The sequence below is a fragment of the Musa acuminata genome, chromosome BXJ1-5 (genome assembly GCF_036884655.1).
Source record: "Musa acuminata AAA Group cultivar baxijiao chromosome BXJ1-5, Cavendish_Baxijiao_AAA, whole genome shotgun sequence".
Lineage (NCBI taxonomy): Eukaryota > Viridiplantae > Streptophyta > Magnoliopsida > Zingiberales > Musaceae > Musa > Musa acuminata.
This window is the reverse complement of record NC_088331.1, coordinates 43,414,959-43,434,950: the sequence shown is the minus strand read 5'-3', so window position 1 is coordinate 43,434,950 and position 19,992 is coordinate 43,414,959. Positions and strand designations below refer to the sequence as shown.

The window sequence follows — 19,992 nt, the reverse complement described above, 5'->3', positions numbered from 1 at the left end:
TCACTAAATGAATTATGGGAGAGCCCACCGAAACTAAGATGTTCCAGCGAACCGCCCGATGATGAAGACGCCGTTTTGATGTGCACGAATCTTAAGACACGGCTCAGAGTGTTCGGACAACTGCGTTAGTTTCATAGGGTGACGTCAGTCCCCTTGCCGTTTGACGGTGCACGTCTCACAGGGCACTGCTTAGCTTTGGTTCTATGAGAGGGCATTAATTATTATTATGGCTTATAAAATGCCAAACGGAGTAGACCTCGTTTCGCCTTCTCGTCTCTGTAGATCTCGCTTTGGCTTCTAACGCTTGCTTTGGGGAAGGGAGAGGAGGAGAGCGAGGAGGACGGCGGCGGCGATGGCGGAGCAAGTCTACGCTTCGGCGAAGCCCAACCACAACCCTCCCCAGGCCCTCAACGGCGGCGGCGGCGGGGGGCAACCCTCCTTCCCGCCGACGAAGGGCCAGACATACGGTGCAACCCTCCCGGCCTATCGCCCCCAGCCGCGGAAGCCGCCGCCTCGCCGCCGCAGGCGTCGGGGCTGCTGCTGCTCCTGCTGCCTCTGGATCACCCTCATCGTGGTCGCCCTCGTCTTTCTCGCCGCCATCGCCGCCGGCGTCTTCTACCTCATCTACCACCCCCGTCGCCCCACGTTCGAGGTCGGCGGCCTCCGCTTCGCCGCTTTCAACGTCTCCGCTTCCGGGCACATCACCTCCCGGCTCGACCTCAACGTCACCGCCCGCAACCCCAACAGCAAGATAGCCTACCTCTACGACGCGGCCTCCGTCTCCGTCTTCTCCGGCGGGGTGGACATCGGCGATGGATCCTTCCCGGCTTTCGTCCAGAACGGGAAGAACACCACTCTGCTTGCCACCACGCTGTCGGCCGGGGCCCAGACGCTGGACGCGACGGCAGCGTCGGATCTGAGGAAGAAGACCAGTCTGCAGCTGGAGATCGATGTGGACACCAAGGTCGGGGTAAAGATCGGGGGACTAAAGACGAAGAGGATGGGGATCCACGTGCGATGCGTGGGGATCGACGTCGGCGTGCCCAAGGGTAAAGCAGCAGCGCCGGTAGCCTCCCCCAACGCGGACTGCAAGGTCAAACTCCGCATCAAGATCTGGAAGTGGACCATCTCCTAGTCCTAAAACCGTACCCATCCCCAAAGACAGAAATCATCATCATTACGACTGTGATTATTATCAGGAAATTGGAGTGGAGGAGACGAAAGTTAGAACAGTGTAAAAGTAAGGAAATTTGGGTAAATTTGATGCTTGGAAGAAGTATTGTTGAGTCGTGTTTTGTTGTAATTGTACCTTTTCTTTTCTTTTCTTTTACTCATATAAGTTTTGGAGTTTTATATTTTTGCATGTGGGATTGCTTGGTGAGGCTTGACAAATAGTGAATGATAAAAATAATTAGAATGTGCTGGATCGAGCTGGACTTCGTCTGCAGTGGAACCACTTTAGTCTCCTTCGTTGGAGTGGTTGATGTCTGACAAAAGAGGGTGAGGTGTGATGTTTGACTCATTGACTGGATAGCGATGCTTCATCTGTGATGCATGTGGTACGCTTAGTTTACCTATGGATTGAATTTTGATGAATTTGTACGTCACGACATCCGCAATATATGACGCATTTAGTATCAAGAATTTGAAACGGTTAAGTTCACTAAGTGCATATGTGCTAAATATACAATGAAAGGTTAAGAAAAAAAATCATTAGTGAAGTACATGATTCTTCATGGACAGGATAAAATGGTTGCATTGGAAACACTCGTCCTATTGATCCATTCTGATCTTAATCTTATTTTATATCATGGCTTATTAATTATGATTTTAATATAGAACTGTTAAAGGAGTCATTGATTCATGTATACGAGATATTTAAGTGTTGACTAAAAAAAGTTTAGTTTATTAAATAAAAATTTTAAATCACATGATATTTAAAGAAAATATTATTGATGTCTTAATTAGCTCGACATAGTCTAGACCGATGTATGCAAAATTATTAATGTCTTCCGGAGGAAAATATGATGCTCATAATGTGATATCTATATAAAGATCGAGGTAGAGAGGGGTTCTTTTAACTCGGTCTCTTTAACACTAAGTTAGTAATCCGAGATATCTAAATATTGGTTCAAATAATTCCTAAAAAAAATTAATATGTTTTTATACCTTTAAGAATGGGAAAAAAATTTGAAATTACCTTCGTTATCATAAATGAGGAGAAGAAAGTTTATAATTACTTTTATTGTCATAATAAACGAGAAAGAAGCTTATGTTTCTGTATTTTGAATTTTTGTTTAAGTAGGCAAATAAGTGGAGGATAATTTAGATCTCACGTGGTAATCAACTACCGACAAATTCTTTGTGGAGAGGTTTAAATGGTTGCATTGGGAAATACTCATCCTATTGATCCATACTAATTTTAATCTTATTTATCATGGCTTTGTTTTGCTTATTAAATATGATTTTAATATAGAACCGATAAGGAATCATTGTTTGATCCATGTATATGAGATATTTCAATCCACAATTCTAATGAAATATGAGTGTTTTAGAGTTGATTAAAAAAAATTAGTTTATTGAATATAAAATTTTAAATCACATGATATTAGAAAAAAAATATGATTAATATCTTAGCCCAACATGGTTCAAAATTATGTATGCAAAAATGTTGATGTCTTCAAGGTAGAAATATCATGCTCATGATATGTCACCTATAGAAAGATCGAGGTTTCTCGATCCGATCTCTCCGACGCTCATGTTAATAACCCAAGATATCTAAATATGGATTCAAGTAATTCATGAAAAGAAAAATCTAGTCCTTTCCTCTTAAAGATAAGAAGGAAGTTTATGATTCTTACCATAAAAGAAGAGAAAAGAGTTTGATATTGCCTTCCTTATCATAAAAGGAAGAGAATAAAATTTATGATTACTTTTATTGTCATAATAAATGAAAAGGAAGGTTGTGTTTCTTTATTTTAAATTTTTATCTAAATTCTTCATGGAGAGGATAAAATGATTGCATTATGAAATGCTTATCCTATTGATCCATACTAATCTTAATCTTATTTTATATTATGGCTTTATTTTTCTTGTTAATTATGATTTTAATATAGAATTATTAAGGAGTCATGATCCATATATATTAAATATTTGAATCATCAATTCTAATGAAATATGAGTGTTTTACGAGTTGAGTAAATAAAAATTAATTAATTGAATAAAAAATTTTAAATCACACGATATTAGGAGAAAATATCGTAGACATCTTCGTTAGCTCGATGTGGTATAGACTTGTGTACGCAAAAATGTTGGTATCTTCAAGATGGAAATACTATCCTATGATGTTTCACCTACATAAGAATAAATATCGAGCGTTCAAATAGTTCTTAAAAAGAAAAATTCAATCCTTTCCCTGAAATATGTTTTTATTCCTTAAAGGAAAGAAATAAAGTTTATGATTGTGTTCCTTATCCTAAAGAAAGAAAATAAAGTTTGAGATTGTCTTTTGTGTGAAAGTTTATGATTAACTTTAATGGAGGATAACTGGATGTCACATGACATATCAACTAACGATAGTTTCACTATCCCGTGACGATATTTAGGATATCTATAATATCATGATTATTTAGGATTTAATTTTTTTTATTATTCGAATACATGTAAGATAATATTACCCTTAAAATAAAAAAATAAATAATTATTTTAATTATATATTATTTTTACAAAGGGCAAGTGACGAAATAAGATCCTCCCCCAAAATCTTAAAATAAACTTTCAAAATCTTTTATTAGCTAACCTAGTTGATAATTTATTTTCTATTATTGTTGGTGAAACCATAATTATAAAAACCAATTTAAATGGGTTAATTGGACAAAAAAAACTAAGATTCAAATTGCTTATCGGTCTGATCGGCAATTGGAACAAATTGATTTGAAAACGATCAATTATTTGAATAACCCACATGAGCTATAAAACCGAATCAATTAATTTAAATAAGTATCATTTATTTAATACTTAGTATCAAGATATGTAATATCATACCGTACCAGTATTTTGAGGTTGACTTGGTATGATACGATATCGACGTATCGAGCGATACATCAGGATGTACCAAACGGTATACTATGATTTATCGAGCGATTTCCTTTTACTGTAGCACTGTAGCATTGTTACATAACACTATAGCACTGCTACAATATGCTATAGTGTATTATTGTAGCACTATAGTTTGGTCTATCTGATAGTGAATGATCCGCGTACCGATATATCGTCGGAGGGATACATACCGCCCATATCAGACGATACCATTCAAAATTGTATACCATTCATTATTACAGTACTCGTATCAATTAAAAGTTAGGCTTAATGGAACAAATGAAGCATTGTTTCTCTTCCTCCATCTCTTTCTCTGCCATCTCTCTCTTCGCCCCTCCTCTTCGCAGTCTCTCTTCACCATCTCTTTTCCTGCCGACATCTCTCTCACTCTTGTTTTCTCTCTTCTACCACTCTTCTGTCATTGGACCTTCTCTTTCACTCTCTCTCTCTCTCTCCCTCCGATATGGTCTTCTCTCAGTCTCTGGTCTTCGTTCTCTTGAATCGAACCACCCACCGACATTTGACCGCCCGAGTTAAACCGAACCACGCTGAGATGGACCTGTTATAGTTTATTTATATCGTGGTCGAACCCAATCTAACCAAACAAAAGCGAATCAAACCGATGATCCGCTCGTCCACAGTACACTGCTTCTTCCCCTCTCCTTTGGCCCCTCTCTCCCTTCGCCTCAGAAGCGATCGCTGGTGAGGGCGCGCTTTCTCGAGCTACGGCCTCGGCGTGAGTCCCCCTACCGCTCCGACGAACACGGATGTGCGGTAGATCTGCCCTCGTCCGTCTGTATCTCCACCCAAGGTGCGCTCCTAACGCTCTTTGATGTCCTTTTCTCTCCCCCGTGATCCGTGTGCGTTAAGAGAAACTAAGAGACGTCAGGTGCATGTAACCCTAAAAGGAGATCTGAGTATTAGATCCGCTTAGAGTCCCATTCTCGGTTGAAGATCTTGGAGATGGTAGGGTGCGGCCAGAGGGGGAGAGGTTCTTTTCTATCAAACTGAATGCTGGGTGACGAAATTCATAAGTTCGGTCTTACGAGCTCGCAGAACGAGGGAAGAATCATGCCTTAATCGTACGTTCATTTATTCTTACCAGACTGCATTATGTAGAAATCGGGATAGAAATTGGGTCTCGAGTGACGTCGTCATCATGTAGAAACGGAGATGGTGATGAGGTTTCTCAAGAAGTCATTTTTTTCTGACAATTAAAAAGTGTATTTTTTACTTCCAGATATACTAGTGAAGAGCACTGGCAGCTAAAAATCATGTCTTATGTTCCCCCATCTATTATCCTCTCATTTTCCTTCCTGATCTAGCTTTAAAGATGCCGTGATCTTGATGAAAGTCTATTCTGGGGTTTCAGATAACAAATCATAAACAAACTCTATCCTTACCACTCTCCTCCCCGCCCCCTCCCTTTCACTTAATTTAACTAATCTCTATGCAGCATTCATTCTTTGATGAGTGCTGGTATGAGCGTGTGTGTGACCAACAAATGAATTCTTGGTTTTGATGTTATATTCTGCAAATTCAATAGATTCTCATTCTTTGATCCATTTTGCACCTTGATAACAAGATTACCGATTCAATTATTGTGTTTTCCCTAAGTTCATAGTGTTGGCTGTTGAAGATGAGCTCTTTAACTAATGTGCTCAAGTTGTGATTATCTGATAAGGCTGGCATTCTTGATCCAAACTGACAGGATCAACTTAACCCAATTCATCTAAGATGGCCCATTGTGTATCGGTGCAATATCAGAATCACATCTTCCGGACTTGCTCAGGTTGATGGAGGGCATTTTACCACATGTCGAAACAGATTAACCTCTATAACCGCATATTATTTTCACATATCACCATGTAACATATATCCTTTACCAATCAACCCAGTGTGAACTCCCGAGGAATGGGGGATTCAATAAGTCATTTATTCTGAAACATATAGCGTAGTGCCTTTTTCAGTTCGGGTACATCAGAGTGAAAAGGCACTGAAAAGTGAAAACTAAATTACATCGTGTCCCCATTTGCTGTTTTATATTTATTTTCCTTTCCCATCATTCTTTTCACATCACAGTGATCTTGATGAATGTTGTTTCTTCACTCTTGGGGTTTCAGATATCAATCATAATGATTCTTGAGGAAAGATGAGTTCATTGATTCCTATCTTTTTCTTCTTCAGTTGTATACCCATTGCCAATGTGAGCTCCTGGATGGCTGTTGGTATGTAGGTGTGCCACAACAATTAAATCCTTGGTTTAGTTGTTGAATCCTGCAAGGTCAATGGATGCACATCCATTGATTTGTTTTGTACCTTGACAAAAAGGTTGTTGATTTAATATCTTTACCTAGAATGTGGAAAACTAATCTCCTAATATTGGATTTGGAAGATGAAATCTACAACTAATGAGTTCAAGTCATGACTATTTGTTAGGGCTGATATTCTTGATCCAAACGGATAGGGTTAACCTGGCACAATGCTGTTATAATGAGCTATTGGATATATGTGTCAGGTCCAAGTAACAACTTGCTGAACTTTAGAGTGTTGGTTTAGTTCAAGTGTTTTCGATCCATGGGTCATGTTAGATTAACCTCTATAATAGCGTAATATGTTCATGTCATCTACATTTGACATATATCCTTTACCATACAAAGACTTCTTATATTTATTTAAACCATCTGGCTTCTTTTGTCTAAGGTATATATCAAATATTTACATCTAATATTCAGTTACGTAGACGAAGTTTCAGGGGAAGTTAAGAACTGTTGAAAGATTTACATCCCAATACAAAATTAGTCAGGTTTAACTCATTACAATACAAAAGTGCACAACAATTTTTAGAAAAAGAAGAAGCATGCACAATGTTAGGCAAAGGTCCAGAAGAGATTTTTTGACTGATAGGTTGTGTATAGGTGACCAGGTGAAGATTTTACAACCTTCTAGCTGATTATTTTAGTATTACATCAACCTGATGCAACTTAACCTGGCCTGAAACCCACACAGCTTGGTCAGATGGCAGCACTGTTATCCTTGTGAACAAAAGTTATGTAACAATTACAATGGCTGAAAGATATTAAAGGAGTGGTACATTGGATATGGTTCTACAATGTAATCCTCTGATATTTTAAAACTATAGATCCATGCACTCAGCAAATCACAGTAAAAGCCTAAAAGGTAACTTATTCAACATTAGAATTTCATAATACTTGTGCAAACACTCATATAGAGTGAATTGGTGAAAGCTTAACTATCTACAGATTCACTCTGTAGACCGTACTTTCATAAACAGACCTCCTTTCTAATTCATGTCTAGAACTTTCCTCTATATATGATCAGTGCTAGTGGCGAAGTAGCATCCGTAAGAGAAAATTCAGGTCATGCTATCACATGGGCTCTTAATGACTACTTAACTTGAGGCCTTCTTTTTTGTATATGTTTTAATTTACTTAGATCTCTGTGACATGCTATTTACTGTCTTAATTTACTGATCATTTTTCAGGTATCTTGCTTTCTGATTATTGAAGTAAAGCTGGGTGCCCTCAAGAGTTTAGCCACATAGCTATGTGTGTCAGGAGTTGCCATTAAATATGGACTTACTGTTCAATGGAAAGGATATTTCTCCTAAATTTAGTATGCTATCAGCGTGTATAGCTTCATCCATCCAGATTATTAGCTAGTCAAGCCAATTGTAATCTGGAATCGAAATTTGTATAAATAACCAGCAGGCATAATGATCAGCAAACAACTTCTGCTGACTTACCTTTATCTCCTTATTTACATTTGTCTCTCATCAGGGGTTATCTTGTATAACAAGGTAAATCATTTCATATGTTTTATGAATTCTTTGTCATTTTTACTAGCCAACATAACCCAATATGCTGAAATTTAAGGTCTTTTCTTATTATAATGTTTGCTAGAAGACCTATTTCCGATAACTTTTCGACAAGGGGTTTCATAACACAAAGCAAGAGAACAATGATTTGGCTTCATCATAGCTAATATTTAGTTATGTAATTTTAATTGTTACTTTGTACTTTACTATTCTTTTGATATATCAGATTTTGCAGAAGATCTTACATCTCATTCTGTAAATACAGTTTGGTGAATTCTTTGTGATTGAATCAACTACAGTTTTTTCAGATATGAGTTTTAAGGGGCACTAGTAATTTCACTTGTTGGTAGATTAAGAATGTGCAGTACCTAATATGATTTTGTGTTCAATGTGTTACTGTTATTTTTCTGAGTTAGTGCATTGTTGTGGAGAACTGGCTTGCTGATGATTTTTCTTTAAAATGTCGAAGAAAATTTTGAGAGATGAAAATTCTTACCATTTAGATTAAATTGTTCCAAGTATTTGGAGCTAGTATGATGACTATGCTGGCAAAGCATCCTTACTTTGCAGAACCATGTTTCTTGTGCTGTCTAGGTATTACTTATGAATGAAAGGCTTATGTTATAGTATCTTTTAGATGTTGTAAAAGCAGCTTAAACTCACCTTTGCCTGTATATTATTTTGTTTGTATGCTAGAGACCAAGGTCTTCAATTTCGAATAATATTGTCCGGTACGGGTGGTATGTACCGGTCCGTCAGCAGACCGGTACACGGACCGCCCATTACCGGCGGTATATATATATAAACGAGGTGACGTGACGTCGCCCCGTATGGGAGAAGGAAAAGGCGACGTCGCCTTATATATATATATATATATACCGAGCAGTATATCGCTCGGTATACAATATCATACTGTACCGAGCGAATGTCGAAACTCCGGTATGGTACTATATTTCTATCCTTGCTAGAGACAATTAACATTTTGTGTTATTTTTCACATTTATTATTACTAAGTAGCATGTACATCTGAGTGAATATGTGTCATAGGCTCTTTCTTATTTTTTCTTTCATACATTTGCAGTGGGTACTATCTCCAAAGCATTTCAAGTTTCCTTTTCCCATAACTTTAACTATGATTCACATGGGATTTTCTGGTGTGGTGGCATTCTTTCTTGTTCGTGTTTTTAAGGTATGTTTAGACCTGTCATTGAGAATTTTTTTCTTATATTTCTTTCTCACTATTAGTTATTTTTTATGCTATGCTTCAAATATGTGCAAAATGTTATGCTACATTAGATTTCTGTCTGTCATCAATACTTTTCTTGTTTGAAGTTCATAGATTTGAGTCATTTGACTCCTTAACATGATTGAATTTTATATATTTGTTATTTGGAGTCCAAAGTTTGTCTGAAAAGGCTAACGTAGTAAATTGAAAGGGTTAGATTCGGTACCTCTGTCATCAATATCTTTTGTTTTTGAAGTTCATAGATTTGACTCCCTATGCTTTCAATTGAATTAGTCAATTCGATATGTTTGCTAATTGGAGTTCAAGTTGTTTGGCATGACTAGCTCAGAAAATTGAACGGGTAGCTTTCATCAACGCAGCACTTAGTTGATGACACTAATAGCTTACAGGTTGGACTGATTATTGCCTCCAACTCTGGAGGAGTCACATGCTAGTAAAAATCATATTTCTCGTTTTATGTTCTTTTCTTCAACCATGTGTTTCAGGTGAAGAATATTTTATTGCAAATCTTAGTCTATTTGGTATTGTTTTGCTGATAAAAAAAAAGTGTGGACATAGAACAATACCTTTTCCCAATAAAATAAAAGCTCAGGCAACTACCACTCTTGTTCATTTGGCCAAGCATTTTATGAAGTTGACACCTAAATTACTGTGCTAACATATGTTATGAGTAAAGAGGAGGCAGTGAAGTCTACATCCTAAAGTTTAAAATTAAAATACTAGCACAAATTGATGGATTGATATTGGGCCTCAATTGATACTGCATGGGCTAGGGAGAGAGGGAATGAAGAAGGGAAGAGTAGGAGGTGTACTAGTAGGAGAAAACGATGACCTGGAGGAGGAGGAGGAGGAGGAGAAAAGGTGGTGACATGGTGAGACGGAAAAGGTACAGTGATGCAGCAGGCAGGAGAGAAAGTAGAGAGAGGGGGTGTCAGAGTGTGCGATAGAGAGTGAGAGAAAGATAGGGAAAAAGGAAAGACAAATATAAAAGATAAACAAAATTAATACCAGTACTGGACGGATAAGAAATTAATACCTGGACACTTAGCTTCTACCTAATGCCATATGGTATTAGTTTGTGTGCTGTCTAGTAATCCTGGTGCAGTGATTATCAGATTGAGGTGGGTTAAATCAGGGTATGCAATTTCGAATAATATCGTCCAGTACGGGTGGTACGTACCGGTCCGTCAGCTGACCAGTACATGAACCGCTTCTTACCGGACGGAATGAAATATATATATATATATATATATATATATATATATATATATATATATTTATAAAAGGTGACGTCGCGTCGCCTTTTATAAGAATATATATATATATGTATATGTATATATATATATATATGTATATATATATATGTATGTATGTATATATGTATGTATGTATATATGTATGTATGTATATATATATGTATGTATATATATATATATGTATATATATATGTATGTATATATATATATATGTGTGTGTGTGTGTGCGTGTGTGTGTGTGTGAACGAGGCGACGTCGTCCCGCGTGGGAGAAGGAAAAGGCGACGTTGCCGAGGCGAGGCGATGCGATGTCGCCTTTTATAAAATATATGTATATATATATATGTATATATATATATGTATGTATATATATATGTATGTATATATATATATGTATGTATATATATATGTATGTATATATATACATATGTATATATATATATATACCGAACGGTATACAATATCGTACCATACTGAGTGAACCTCGAAACTCCGGTTTGGTACGATATTGCATACCTTGGGTTAAATAGCATATTTCACATCCAGGTTGGTTGTTGGATTGATATTTCATACCTTGATGTATAGCATGATTAATATATTTGGGCTGCAAGGTTTACCCTAAGATATTGATGCACTTAGTGCCAAGGTTATCAATTGGGGAAAGTTTGAAATATTTACAAGAAAATTAAAACTTATATTTGGTTCAGTAACTATGACATGGACTCATAAACACTCAGCATATGAATTCACAACAAGATTGTCTTAACTTTTAAAAGTAGTTTTCTTTTTTCAACGCTGCTTTTTGCCTTTGTGTGAGTTCTATGATTTTTCTTCTTAACGTATAGGAATCTTTTTTATTCTTTTTCTTGACTAAGTTTTGTGTCTTTATTGTACTTGTTTCTATAAATAAACATGACATCTTTTAGATAACGCTTTGATTTACTTGGATTTATTTGTTGACATGGCAGGTTGTTGCACCTGTTAAGATGACTTTTCAGATGTAAGGGGTCTAGACTCATCTAGTTTTCTGTCTTTGTGCCTGCTTTAATATATAGTTTATACCTTTGCAGATATGCAACTTGTGTGATTCCTATTAGTGCGTTCTTTGCATCAAGTCTATGGTAAGCATGTTCAACAAGAGTTGTACCTGCTATCTGTTGTGAATGCATAGATAATTGTTTCCCCCTCATTTCTAATAATGATGACTTGCTTTTAAGATTAATCTATCATGTTTCAGCAATTTACACTGAGCAAGATAATCGATAAGTTGTCTCATTCTTTGGATTTTGACATTTATACTTTTACACTATTCAAACAGATATTGAATCCTTTATTTATTAAAGTTTAAAATGCTGAAGTCATGGTGATTATGCTTGCCAAAAGGGTAAAATGTCCATGATCATATTTCCTTTCATTTCAATTGATTGTTTGTTTTCACTAAGAACATCAATATGCTTAATCAGGTGAATTCAATTGTATGTGGACAAAAATCTGCACAGGTTGTGAACTTTTATTTTCTGGCTTAACTTATATGTTTGATATTACTAGGTGTTGGGGTTGTCAAACATTTTTTTTTTATTTCTCAAGGTTCTTGAAGGAAAAGTTCCTTGGAAAATCAAGAATTCACTGTCACATCGAAGAAAGAAACCGTTGAAGTGAAGATTTGGTTATTCTATAAATACACTGAATATCTCAAGGTTTTAGTAGGGAAGGATGTAAAAGAACAACACTCTGAGTGTCCTAGAGTTTGTCTCTGGTAGATCTAGAGAGGATGAGGAAAAATTCATCAAAATTTATGTAAGAGAAGATACCAGAGGCTTAGGTTTGAGTTGGGTTTACTCAAGGAAGATTTTTTATTTCTTTTCTATTCTCATATGGTGAAGAGCATAGTTTTTGTCTCCATAGATATAGACAAGGAGTGCCTGAATCACATGAATCTTACCTCAACTATTTTATGAAGTTGTGTGTCATTATTAATTTTTTTTTGGTTTAGTCTTCTTCCCCCATGCTAGTCACAACATCTGTGTGGATAGACATGAACTGTAGAAGTTGGCCACCTGCTAAAGGAAGTTCAGATTTGTTTTGGTTTTATTATCCATTGACCTTTTTCTTTTGGTTGGAGAAAGAATTTGGTTTTGGAAGGCCAAGTCTAGTGAATATATGATTTTGTATTCTGGCTCCATAAATGCTTTAGTTTATTAGTCTTTCCAGCATGAAAAAGATTTCTTTTTGCATAACATATCATATGCTAGTTGCACTTGTATTTGCAAATTAGCAACCATTTTGTTGTCAAGCACCTCATCAGAATTTGTGTTTTGCACTGTTTTATCATGTATTGATGCTTCTTATAATGTTTCCATGTTTTTTGACAGCCTTTTGATGATTAATTTTATAATCAATTTCTGTTGGGAAGCTGTCTTTTCTATGTTTAGTACAAGTGACAAGTATAGTCTTATTTTGACAGGTTTGGCAACACTGCTTATTTGCATATTTCAGTTGCTTTTATTCAGATGCTCAAGGCCTTAAGTGAGTTGTCCTATATCCCTCCTACCACCATTTCTAGTCAACCAAAATGTTGTATTGAATTACTATTCTTGAATATGAACTTACAGTGCCTGTTGCAACATTTCTCATGGCTGTTACCTGCGGCACTGACAAATTGAGGTGTGATGTTTTCTTGAACATGGTGCTGGTCAGTGTTGGGGTTGCAATTTCATCCTATGGTGAGATCAATTTTAATGTAATTGGAACGGCTTACCAGGTTACTGGTATATTCGCAGAAGCTTTAAGGCTGGTTTTGACTCAGGTCCTTCTTCAGAAAAAGGGCTTGAATCTAAATCCTGTTACCAGTCTATATTACATAGCACCCTGCAGGTAATTTACAAACTTTATATTAATGTGAGCATTCAATAGAAATCCAGGTTTTGCTTGTAGTCCTTGAACTGTTTTTTTCTGGAAACTGATCAATCTTTCACAACTGCCAGATGCAGACCACTCAATCGAGTTGCCTGGTTGCAATTCTAAGTCTTGTGGTTGCAGCATTGGTGGTCAGGATTTTGAAAATTGTGGACCTAAATCTGTCTTGATTCTTGACAACCATTTATTTGCAATGAACCCATAAGTTGAATGTTGCTTCTTGTAGATCATCAAGTTTTATCATTTTTTTTCTATCTTTTCAGATATTTGTTTGGACATTTCTTTTGCCTATTATATTCTAGCTGCAAGCTACAGTTATTTCTAAATCCCAATTAAGTTAAGGTTGGTGAGTATGAAATTGAAGGGGATAAGACTGAGTTTTATGTTTTGTTACGTTCTTAACTTGGTTGAATAAACCTAAAGTTCTCTATTTGTTTGTATAAATATTGGAAAAATTAACCTCCTGCAAACTAGTGATTGAGCAATTGGATGCAGATTTTGTCCAACCCATCATAGAAGGTCTGTTCGCGGGACCCCTGAAGATAGTTGCTTTTCCAATTGATTATGCAAGTTGGATCCTTCTGTTAATGGTGAATCTTGAATGGTTGGTGTCTGAAATGGTAAATCAAGATGAAAGTAAAATATCTAGGAAGGCCTGCTGGCAGAATTTACCACAGGCGATACAGATTCCTTCACCTTGTTGGTAGTGTTACTACCTACATTATCGCAGGTGGAGGGTCCAAATCTGGGTGGAGAGGAGAATTTATTGAAAGTGCTCTTTTGTGATTCATAATGTTTGAGACAATCAGACATTAAACTTAACATAACATAGAATTATAACATGGAGAATATTGGATGTCGGAGTTCCAATATTTTTTCATGTGATGCTTTTGAGGTGGGGGCTCTAACTGAAGTTATTCTGAACAAACAGGTGTGAATAATAGGTTCTTTTGGTTAAACAAATTAATGAGAGTTGAAATGCTATATACACTTTTCTATCTTAAGATGGTATTCTTGGTCTGAAGATGCAGAAAATAGTTAAACAAGAAGCCAAAGAAAGAATTTAACTTATGTCTCCCATTTCTGGTTGAGATTATGTTATAGGTTTGCTGAAGGCTATTTGGGAGATCTAATAACAAAGAGAGTCCAATTGATATTGTGGATGTTCATCTAAAGTAAGACTGGCTACACAGGTTCCATATACTGTTATAGGATATTCACCTTCTATCTTGTTTCAAGGTAGAAGACATTCTCCAAGAGAGAAATCTAGAGAAATGATGGAGAATATAGGTAGAGAAGAGATAAGGAAGAAGAAAACGGTAGAACAAGGGTAAGGAAGAGATAAGAGGGTTAGACAGGAAGTAGAAAGGAGATAATGTATTTAACTTCATTTTCATATGACTCTAGAGCTACGGAACCTTTATTTATGACTCATTCCTCTCTTCGCCTATTCCTTAATAAAATAAGAATTTATATTAGGATGAAAAGTTAATCTCGCATTTCTACAATGTCACACTACTATAGGACTTAAATTGTAGAATACGACTCTATTAAAATAAATTTTTTTAACCTGTACAATCTATGAACACTATTTCAACTTGATAGGTACTCTAGAAGCCTTTCAAAGTTGATGTCAAGAATAATGATGAAATTACAAGTATTTTACGAATTCGAGAAGAATTAGGATTTTCCTTAGGCCAAAGAATTAGTTGAGACTCAAGTAAGTCTTGATTTGAAATGGTGTCTTTTGGGTTGGAAATGAATTCTACCCAGATAACAGATGTAAATAAGTCATCACTGTGGATCCATTTCTTCACTTGGGTGGCCTCTCTTGGATCTTCAAGATGATCCAGCAATGATGATTTGTGGTCTGAATAGTTACAACAGAACTTCTAATTGATTTGATCTGGTTGGGTAGGATTTGCATCATAACATACTATGAATTTTTTAAAGATATTATACTAAAATTTTTGGATCTTTGTTGTTATGGCATTTGTGGTTCACATAGTTTAATATGCTTGCTTCTTTGCTACCTCTTTTACTAACCACTCAATTTTGTTTCTTGCTTTTCTTTTTCTCTTGGCTAGGAGAAGCACTTTTTTTGTAGCATCGCCTGATGTATCCATGTTTTTTCTGTTAACCTGTATAGATTAGTGAACCATATATTACAGCACTCTAATAAATAACTATTTCTGGTACTATAATTCTCTATTCTTTTTGTTACTTATGTATAGATTATTTTTGTATCATTGAAGATTCTTACCTTTGGTTTCACATCTTAATTTCTGTTGTAATTCACAAAATATTCATTTGTGAAGATTCTTACTATTGTGCACTTTGTTTACAGTTTTCTGTTTCTCTTTGTACCTTGGTATGTATTGGAGAAGCCAGGGATGGAAATATCACAGATCCAGTTTAATTTCTGGATATTTTTCTCAAATGCTCTCTGTGCATTGGCCTTAAACTTCTCGATATTTCTAGTAATTGGTAGAACTGGAGCAGTGACCATTCGAGTTGCTGGTGTTCTGAAAGACTGGATATTAATTGCCCTTTCGACAATTATCTTTCCTGAATCAACAATAACTGGTCTTAATATAATTGGTTATGCCATTGGTAAACTCTGTTGTTTGAGATTTTGTTTTCTGTATCTTATATATTGTCAGCTTAATTTTTTATTTTTTGGTTATGCTTCTATACAGCTCTTTGTGGTGTTGTCATGTACAACTACTTGAAGGTCAGGGATGTTAGAGCATCAAACCAATTGCCGACAGAGAGCATTCCCGAAAGGGCCACAAAGGTTAAAATACTAGAACACAGCATTTGAGCTTCCTTTATACATGTTATCTGCTTTCTGTAAACAATTTTTTTCTTCATGAAGGACTAGCTCTTCACTCTGTTTCATTGATTTTTATAACTGAATATGCATATCTAACTTATGATGCAATTTGCTTCTGCAAGGTTTTGAAACTGATATGTGCTTTCGTTCTAAGTTTGGCAGTTTCACTATGTATCATGATTAGGTCAGAAGGGTTCATTATATACTATAAATAAAACCTGGAAAGCGTGATCTATGAATAAAAATGTTTGGATAAATATGATTTAAACTAATTATTCACCGTATGCAATGTTCTTTTAAGATATTATATATATATATATATATATATATATATATTTATTTATTTATTTATATTTGTACACACACACACACAAAGTTGTTATCTCACAAATTACATGCTAAACTCAAGTATTTAGGCTAACTTTGTATTTCCATGTTTGATATACAAGAATGTGCAAGTAATTATTTAAGATGCAAGTTCCCTGTGCTCCTTGAAAGATACAAGAGATCAAACTTTTGACTTTTGTGCTTTTAGTCTTTATACTAAATATCTGATATCCTCAACCTACTTAATACAGCTCAAAATTTTGCTTAAAGTTAGAAGAACATCGGCCCTCAAAGTTACCTGTCACTTAAAGTTTTGTGTTCTTTTTGTGTTTCTTCATGTTACATTGAAATGTGTTTTTGGTCATTGGAGTCTCTGGCCATAAAAAGTTCATTGGTTGAGAAAAACTATATTCATAAAGAGCAACAAGTTAAAAGCTTTGATTCATGTATGTTCCATTTTGTAATTATCATATTGATGTATAATAGCACATGTAAAGATGATGGTTCATCAGATTAGTTCAGTTGCAATTTTCTTCATGCCTCCCACACATATGGTTGAAACTTGAACCAAGATATGAGTTAATTGCACAACACCCGACTATAAAAATAATCAGTTTAGGTCTCTTTGAAGCTTGTTAAAGTTTAGGTTATTATTCTTAGCATAATTATCAGATTACTGGATAATTTGTGTTTAGAAGCTGCTTAGTTTAAGAATGACGTGTTGTTTATCTTGCATTTGTTTGTGTATGTTGTAACAAAAAATGGAAAAACATTCTGTCAATATGTTGTCAGTTACATGATTCCTTTTTCTTACCAGTGAGCTTTGTTAGCAGGAATATCAGTAGTCGAATTAGAGATGTGAAACCCTTTTTAATTATTTCAAAAAGGTTCTTCTCAAGTCCAAATGCTCTGTCTCAATCAACTAATTTGGTTTGAACACCAAGTCTGAATGTCTTTGTTACCCACTTTTAAATCACCTTTACCTTATTGTCTTCAATTTATCTTATCCCTAATTGTTGAGAGATGCAAATGTTTCTTATTTATTTTTTTCTGGTTATTCTCACATCCATATCAGCATCCGCATCTTAGCATGTCTTTTTTTGAATATGTTGTATATCTAGATCTGACACTGTATTCCACTGTACTAGCAAATATGGAAACTATGGTTACTAGTATTATTACTGTTCTGACATTGAACTAGGATTTGGTTTTCCTGTGCCGATTAATGATACATGGTTACTTCTGCTCTCAAAGTCTCAGTGATAAATGATCTGAGTTGTTGAATTTGAAAAAAAATCTAATTCTCATAAAATTTTCATTTTTATCGATACATACTGATGAGAGGCATAAAATTGTGCCAAACAAGTCCAATTTGACAAAGTTACACATAACAAAAGTGCCAAACAATTGATAACATATTTTTGTTTTCAGAACTTCTAGTTCTGTTATTATTATTCTACCTTTTTTGCTCCATTAAATATAGTGCTAATGACTTTGTAGGATGACAATATCTTAATTAATGCGATAGGCAACATAAGAATTGATTCAATGTATGTCATGATCTAAATCAAGGAGCTAATTGACCCAAAACCCAACATACCACAAACTAAGCTAGGCGACATACCTGATGTTCACACCCTTCTAATGTGAGTCCGTATGGCACCTTTACAAATGAACTAGATTGCTATATGTTCTTGGTAGATATGGTAGGAACCTTTGACTTGAAACTGATTTTGGTTTGATATAAACCTAGCACGGAAGCACAGAATGTTAATATTTTGGAACATGTCATGCTTCCTTAATCAGAGGGAAGATAGTGTTTATGTTTATTTATAAGAGGCCTGCTCTTAGTTGTCATAATAATAGCCTGCGGAGTAGCTATGTTGCAGTCGCATCGCCTTGCATTTATGCCATTTTCCATGTTCACAGTGTCAATAACAGCAAGGCATGATGTCCCAATTATTTGGGATTGGTTACATGGTTCTTTTATCGCTATTATGCTTTGTACACATCAATATCTTTATTTAAATTGAGAGTATTTATATGATTAATTATAGTTTTTCACTTTTTCTTTTCACCATCAATACTAATTGTCTCGCCTCCTCGAACCATATCATCTGTAGGATTTCATGGCATATATTTACACCATCTTAAACGATTCTCGTTTATAATATACTCATTTTTTAGTGTGGCTTAAATACTGTTGCCTAGACTAGGGATATAAAACTTGATGAAATTTATTTGATAGTACTGTGATACTACGTATACACATGCATGTTCATGTTTTGATATCTTGGACTTGTGGGATTTAACTATTGACAGGAGTGGAAGCTGGACAAGAAGTCAGATTTATACAGTGACAGTAGTAACAACGGCAGAAACATAGCAAGTGATGCAGGAGTCACTGCTTCAGATTCATTTTCTGTGGATGAAGAAGCTCCCCTCCTTCAGGCCTCGAGGGTTCCTGGTTTGAAGTCAACTTAGTAGCCATAATGAGTACCCGAATGTGTTGATAGTGCCATGATTTCTTAATTACCAGTTTTGCGGATATGGATAGTGTTGCTTTGATTATCTCACTTTTTACAGAGAGAACAACTACAGGTGCTCCCGATGAGAGATATCGTAGCATGTACCTTGATCATTCATAAAAACGTATTTTTAGAAATTCTGCTCAAAGTAAATTTAGTTGGTGGGGGAGGAGACTTGGGTCTACTGTTGACAAAGCAGGCTGCTTTGTCGAGGATAATGCAGCTTCACTTGTGTTGTCTAGCATGTACTATGCTTCTTACAAGTGCCTACCATTTGCAAAACTTAAACTCACAATTTTCTTAATTTATGTGAACTGAATATAAGGGTTTTACATGAATGGAAATTACATGGTGTTCGTGTGCTAGAGACTTTGTATGCTCTGCTTCCTCACATTTTTCTACCTCGTCAATCAATGCCTTAGAACTGCTGTATGTGGTTGTCTAACTTATATCATTATAGCAGATGCATGAAGGATGGCACCACTCGTGTGCACTACAATTATGAGTATGTTACTTATGAGTAGTAATAGAGAAGTTGATGTGAGTAGATTAAGCTATGTATTTATGAGTAGATTAGTTATCGATCGAGTAGATAACTTTTTGATGCGAGTGGAAGGAGGGGAAGTAATAGAAAAGTTTGTGTGCCACATAGCTTTATTATGACCTGCAATTCTATATGCTATTTAAGATGTGAATAAATAGGTGCAGCTTTGATGTACCTATTTAAGATGTTATGATGTTATTAACATCATTTACAAGCTTATTTGATGTTATTTAATAAACTGATAGAATTCTTTATGATGCTATGAACATATCTAAAGGAGATAATTGTAGGTTCTATAGTTAGAAGAAACAAAGGTAGAGAGAGATTTAAAATGATTTTACTTGATTCATCCTAAATAGTTTCTTCACTTGTCGCTGCACGTAACTCCACAAGGTCAAAGTCAG

At 35.6% G+C, this 19,992-nt stretch overlaps 2 protein-coding genes across 2 annotated transcripts; both read left to right on the top strand.

Moving 5' to 3' along the window:
* Window positions 1-239: 239 nt before the first annotated feature.
* LOC135674424 (NDR1/HIN1-like protein 6) lies at window positions 240-1,355 on the top strand. Its single transcript, XM_065184257.1, has one exon. It carries the CDS (start codon window positions 353-355, stop codon window positions 1,133-1,135), a length of 783 nt encoding a protein of 260 aa, XP_065040329.1. The 5' UTR covers window positions 240-352; the 3' UTR covers window positions 1,136-1,355.
* A 3,064-nt stretch (window positions 1,356-4,419) lies between these two features.
* Window positions 4,420-19,409, top strand: LOC103985526 (probable sugar phosphate/phosphate translocator At1g48230). Its single transcript, XM_009403250.3, has 10 exons — window positions 4,420-4,909; window positions 7,604-7,918; window positions 9,018-9,125; window positions 11,406-11,437; window positions 11,508-11,558; window positions 12,902-12,963; window positions 13,050-13,311; window positions 15,701-15,966; window positions 16,053-16,150; window positions 18,839-19,409. Exons 2-10 carry the CDS (start codon window positions 7,835-7,837, stop codon window positions 18,998-19,000), a joined length of 1,125 nt encoding a protein of 374 aa, XP_009401525.2. The 5' UTR covers window positions 4,420-4,909; window positions 7,604-7,834; the 3' UTR covers window positions 19,001-19,409.
* The last annotated feature ends 583 nt before the right edge of the window (window positions 19,410-19,992 follow it).

Coding starts and splice junctions, on each gene's coding strand:
- LOC135674424 (XM_065184257.1), top strand. CDS start 353: ATGGCGGAGCAAGTCTACGCTTCGGCGAAGCCCAACCACAACCCTCCC.
- LOC103985526 (XM_009403250.3), top strand. CDS start 7,835: ATGATCAGCAAACAACTTCTGCTGACTTACCTTTATCTCCTTATTTAC. Junction 7,919..9,017: donor GGGTTATCTTGTATAACAAG/GTAAATCATTTC, acceptor ATACATTTGCAG/TGGGTACTATCTCCAAAGCA. Junction 9,126..11,405: donor TTCTTGTTCGTGTTTTTAAG/GTATGTTTAGAC, acceptor TTGACATGGCAG/GTTGTTGCACCTGTTAAGAT.